We start from the raw sequence: 4,706 nt of genomic DNA, 5'->3' as shown, positions 1-4,706 counted from the left end.
TAATTTTTTGTACTTTTAGTAGAGACGGGGTTTCACCATGTTGACCAGGATGGTCTCGATCTCTTGACCTCGTGATCCACCCACCTCGGCCTCCCAAAGTGCTGGGATTACAGGCTTGAGGCACCGCGCCCGGCGGCCCCAATCACTTCTAAAGGTTTCATCTAAAGAGAAGGCAGAGGCAAGGGATGTAGAGTCCCACTCATAGTCAATTCTCAGAATCAGGATTAGGAGCCTAAGGCTAAAACCCCACAAATGTGAAGCCAACATGGGGCTTAGAAGTCCTATGGTAATTTATCCTGAAACTCATTTAATTTATTCAGTCATTGAACAGATACTTTCTACTATTTGTCAGGTACAATATGACTACTGAGTATACAGAAGTGAATAAGACTAACGCATTGCTTACCTTTGTACCGTCTTTTAGGGAATGTAGACAGTCACAGGGTAAATTTTGTGGGGTTATAAGGGTATGTTCAGGTACTGTGGTTGCATAAGATAGGAAGACCTAGCGGGGGGCGGGGCAAGGGGGTGTGGAGTCATTTATATCTTTTGTTTTTCTTTTTTAAAGGTTGAAAATAACTTCTACTGGCCAGGCATGGTGGCTCATGCCTGTAATGCTAGCATTTTGGGAGGCCAAGGCAGGTGGATCACCTGAGATCGGGAGTTGAAGACCAGCCTGACCAACATGGAGAAACCCTGTCTCTACTAAAAATACAAAATTAGCCTAATTTAACTCCATAAGTCAGTGGTCTACAAACGGGTGCTGATCTGTGAGAACAGTCCATGAATAAATCAAGAAAGTTCAAGATTGTGTAGTGAATTTTGCAAAACTAATTTCTTTCACTTTAAAGGATATGGGGGTTTTCTTTTTTTAAGTGATGGTAATTGAAAATTTTTTTTTTTCTTCTCTATCTCAACTCACTGCAACCTCCACCTCCCAGGTTCTGGCTATTCTCCTGCCTTGGCCTCCTAAGTGCTTGGGATTACAGGTGCACATCACCACGCCCAGCTAATTTTTTTGAAATTTTAGTAGAGACGGAGTTTCACCATGTTGGCCAGGCTGGTCTCGAACTCCTGACCTCAAGTGATCCAGCTGCCTCAGCCTCCCAAAGTGCTGAGATTACAGTATGAGTCACTGTGCCCAGCGGTAATTGAGATTTTTAAAGATCTTACTTAATGGAATAAGAAGTTGGCAACTCTCTGTTCATCTTAAAATCTTCTGGAAATTTTGCTGGTAATCTTTTAAGATGTGATGTCTCCCGTGGTTTGTCTGTAGAGAGAAAGAACATTACCTAGAGAATGTGACTTTCTGGCTCCCTTGGCATTTACTTCCTATTGCTAATTAATAATTTGCTGGCTGGGTTAGCTACTTCAGGATCTTACTTAGGAGTTTTATTAGCATGAGTCAGGCTCTCGTGTTCAGGCATTCTGTTATGATCAAATCTCCAGGCCTGCAAAGTGGGAGATGGACCCTGATGAGTTCTCCAAAGTCACTGTGCCTTTGTGAGGCCTCTGGAAGTCAGCCAGCCAACCTCTCCAGATATATTTCCACTTCTGTATCTCTTGTCTTTCCCACTCTTGGGTTATAAAGATTGCAAATGTATAATTTATACACTTTAGAAAAGCAACACTCATTAGGTTAGTGTTTGAAGAAATCTTTCCTTAAGGGAGAGCTGTGCTTCTTACTGACCTCTGGTTTTCTTTGGTTTCCTGTAAGGACAGAGGAGTTCAGAAATCTCTAAACCAGCAAGAGGAAACACTGGAAATTTTGGAAACATTGGTTTTAACTAGGTGTATAATTTACTTTAGAGTCTTTACTGTGGGGCCATGCATCATAAAAACTCCAAGAAGGGGAAATTTTGAGCAGTGTTTGCCAAATTTTAACTATGAAATAAACCACCCACTTTTGTTTTCCAAAGCATCTTATGGAATAGCATTCCACAAAATGCACTTGTGAAACCTTGTTCATTCTAAGCCAGTGGTCCTCAACTTGGGAAGTTTCACTCCCCAAGAGACTTTTGGATACATCTGGACCCATTCTTCTTTTTTATTATTATTATTTGAGATAGAGTTTTGCTCTTGTTGCCAAGCTGGAATGCAGTGGCACAATCTCGGCTCACTGCAACCTCCACCTCCCAGGTTCAAGTGATTCTCCTGCCTCAGCCTCCCAAGTAGTTGGAATTACAGGCGTGCACCACCACGCCCAGCTAATTTTTTGCATTTTTAGTAGAAATTGGGTTTCATCATGTAGCCAGGTTTATCGTGAACTTCTGACCTCAGGTGATCCACCCACCTCAGCCTCATAAAGTGCTGGGATTACAGGTGTGAGCCACCACACCTGGCCACATTCTTTATTTTCATACTGGGACTGGTAGTGCTATTGGTATCTAGTGGGTAGAGACCAGGTATGCTGCTAAATATTCTATAATTTACAGGACAGTCCCCACAGCAAAGAGTGATACAGTTCAGAGTGTCATTAGTGGCCAGGCACGGTGGCTCACATCTGTAATCCCAGCACTTTGGGTTGCTAAGGCAAGCCAATCACTGGAGCTCAGGAGTTCAAGACCAGCCTGGCCAACATTGTGAAACCTCGTCTCTACTAAAAATACAAAAAGTAGCCAGTTGTGGTGATGTGCGCCTGTAATCTCAGCTACTCGGGAGGCTAAGGCAGGAGAATCTCTTGAACCTAGGAGGCAGAGGTTGTAGAAAGCCAAGATCGTACCACTGCACTCCAGCCTGGGTGACAGAGCCAGACTCCATCTAAAAAAAAAAAAAAAAAAATGTGGGCCGGGCTCTGTGCCTCATGCCTGTAAGCACTTTGGGAGGCCAAGGCAGGTGGATCATGAGGTCAGGAGTTTAAGACTGGCCAAGATGGTGAAACGCCATCTCTACTAAAACTACAAAAATTAGCCAGGCATGGTGGTAGGCACCTGTAATCCCAGCTACTGGGGAGGCTGAGGCAGGAGAATCACTTGAACCCAGGTGGCAGAGGCTGCAGTGAACCGAGGTCATGGCACTGCACTCCAGCCTGAGCAACAGAGTAAGACTCAGTCTCAAAGAAAAAAAAAAAAAAGTCATTAGTACAGTGGTTGAGAAACCCTGGTCTAAACCAGTGTTTCCAAAACTTCCCAGTGATAAAAACTACCTCAGATCTTTGTTAAAATATTCCACTTTTCATACTCCTCTTCTCTAGAAATTCCAGCTCACTGAGTTTAGGATAGGCCTCAACAAGAGCCGCATAGAATTCTTATTAGGGAAATTTGTGCATGTGCTCTTAACTCATCTCAAGTCAGCTAGGAGAATACATTAAGGTAGTTGTTCTGAAACTTGACCTTGCATCAGAATCACCTGGAGAGCTTATTAAAAACACACTGCTGGGGCCGCAGTGGCTCAGTCCTGTTGTTCTGGCACTCGAAGAGGCAAGGCTACACGTTCGAGGCCAGCCTGGGAAACATAAAAACGTCTCATCCATTAGCAACAACAACAAAAAAAATTCCATCCTGGCCAACGTGGTGAAATGCTGTTTTTATTAAAAACACAAAAATTAGCTGGTCGTGGTGGCATGTGCCTGTTGTCTCAGATACTTGGGAGGCTGAGACAGTAGAATTGCTTGTACCTGGGAGGCGGAGGTTGTAGTGAGCCGAGATCACGCCACTGCACTTCAGCCAGGGGGGCAGGGTGAGACTCCATCTCAAAGAAAAAACAAACAAACAAAAAAAAAACACTGCTGGGCCCTGTCTCCAGAGTTTCTGATTGAGCAGGTCTGCTGTGGGTCCTAAGAGTTTGCATTTCTGATGAATTTTCAAGAGATCCCACTGTGGTTGGTCCAGGGACCTCACTTTGAGAACCATTTGTTTAAGGTGGTGGTTTATTCTCTGCAGGTGGGGATGCCTCCATCATTCCGAAGCTTGAGTTTGAAGATCAGCCTTGCTGTCCTGTCATCAGAGATTGGGCCAACAACCCATCAGTAGAAGCCAGTAGTAACCTGGAAGCTCCTGGATATGAAAGAAAATGTGAAGACCTTGGCAGTCCTGTAACCAAAAAAGTGAAGCTTGAGCCTGGTACTGCTGCCAAGGAGGTCACGAACGGAGCAGCTCACCCTCACAGTCTTGGTAAGCAGGAAGGTGACCCAATCTCACCAGGCATCAACAGCTGTAATCTCACTGTAGAAGAACTGGCTGCTGTCACCAGAATAGCCCCTGATAGTGCCAAAGTGATAGACGTTTATAGAACTGGAGCCAAATGTGTACCTGGAGAAGCTGGAGACTCTGGGAAGCCTGGTGCTGCGTTTCACCAGGTGGGGCTGCTCCGAGTGAAGCCTGGCCGTGGAGACAGAACTCGCTCCATGTCCTGCAGTGACAAGATGGCCCGATGGAATGTTCTTGGATGCCAGGGGGCACTGTTGATGCACTTCCTGGAAGAGCCCATCTACCTATCAGCAGTGGTCATTGGGAAGTGCCCATACAGCCAGGAAGCCATGCAGAGAGCACTGATTGGAAGGTGAGAGGGTAGGGAGGGCTGGATTGGAACAGCCATTCCAAGGGGCAGCCTGCGAGTAGGGCCTAAGAGCATTAAGAGCCTCCTTACCGGGCCGGGCGCGGTGGCTCACGCCTGTAATCCCAGCACTTTGGGAGGCCGAGGCAGGTGGATCACGAGGTCAAGAGATCGAGACCATCTTGGTCAACATGGTGAAACCCCGTCTCTAC

At 45.8% G+C, this 4,706-nt stretch overlaps 1 protein-coding gene across 3 annotated transcripts in view; it reads left to right on the top strand.

Moving 5' to 3' along the window:
- Positions 1–4,706, top strand: part of ADAT1 (adenosine deaminase tRNA specific 1) — a 27,990-nt gene that overhangs the window by 6,960 nt on the left and 16,324 nt on the right. For all 3 annotated transcript variants that reach the window (XM_037739270.1, XM_017530594.2, XM_017530595.2), the window contains exon 6: positions 3,882–4,500. In XM_037739270.1, the coding sequence (XP_037595198.1) occupies positions 3,882–4,500 (619 nt within the window). The remainder of the gene's footprint in view (positions 1–3,881; positions 4,501–4,706) is intronic.

This window comes from Cebus imitator, unplaced genomic scaffold, assembly GCF_001604975.1.
Source record: "Cebus imitator isolate Cc_AM_T3 unplaced genomic scaffold, Cebus_imitator-1.0 Scaffold66, whole genome shotgun sequence".
NCBI classification, from domain to species: domain Eukaryota; kingdom Metazoa; phylum Chordata; class Mammalia; order Primates; family Cebidae; genus Cebus; species Cebus imitator.
The sequence above is the reverse complement of the archived record's forward strand: the minus strand, read 5'-3'. Positions and strand labels throughout refer to the sequence as shown.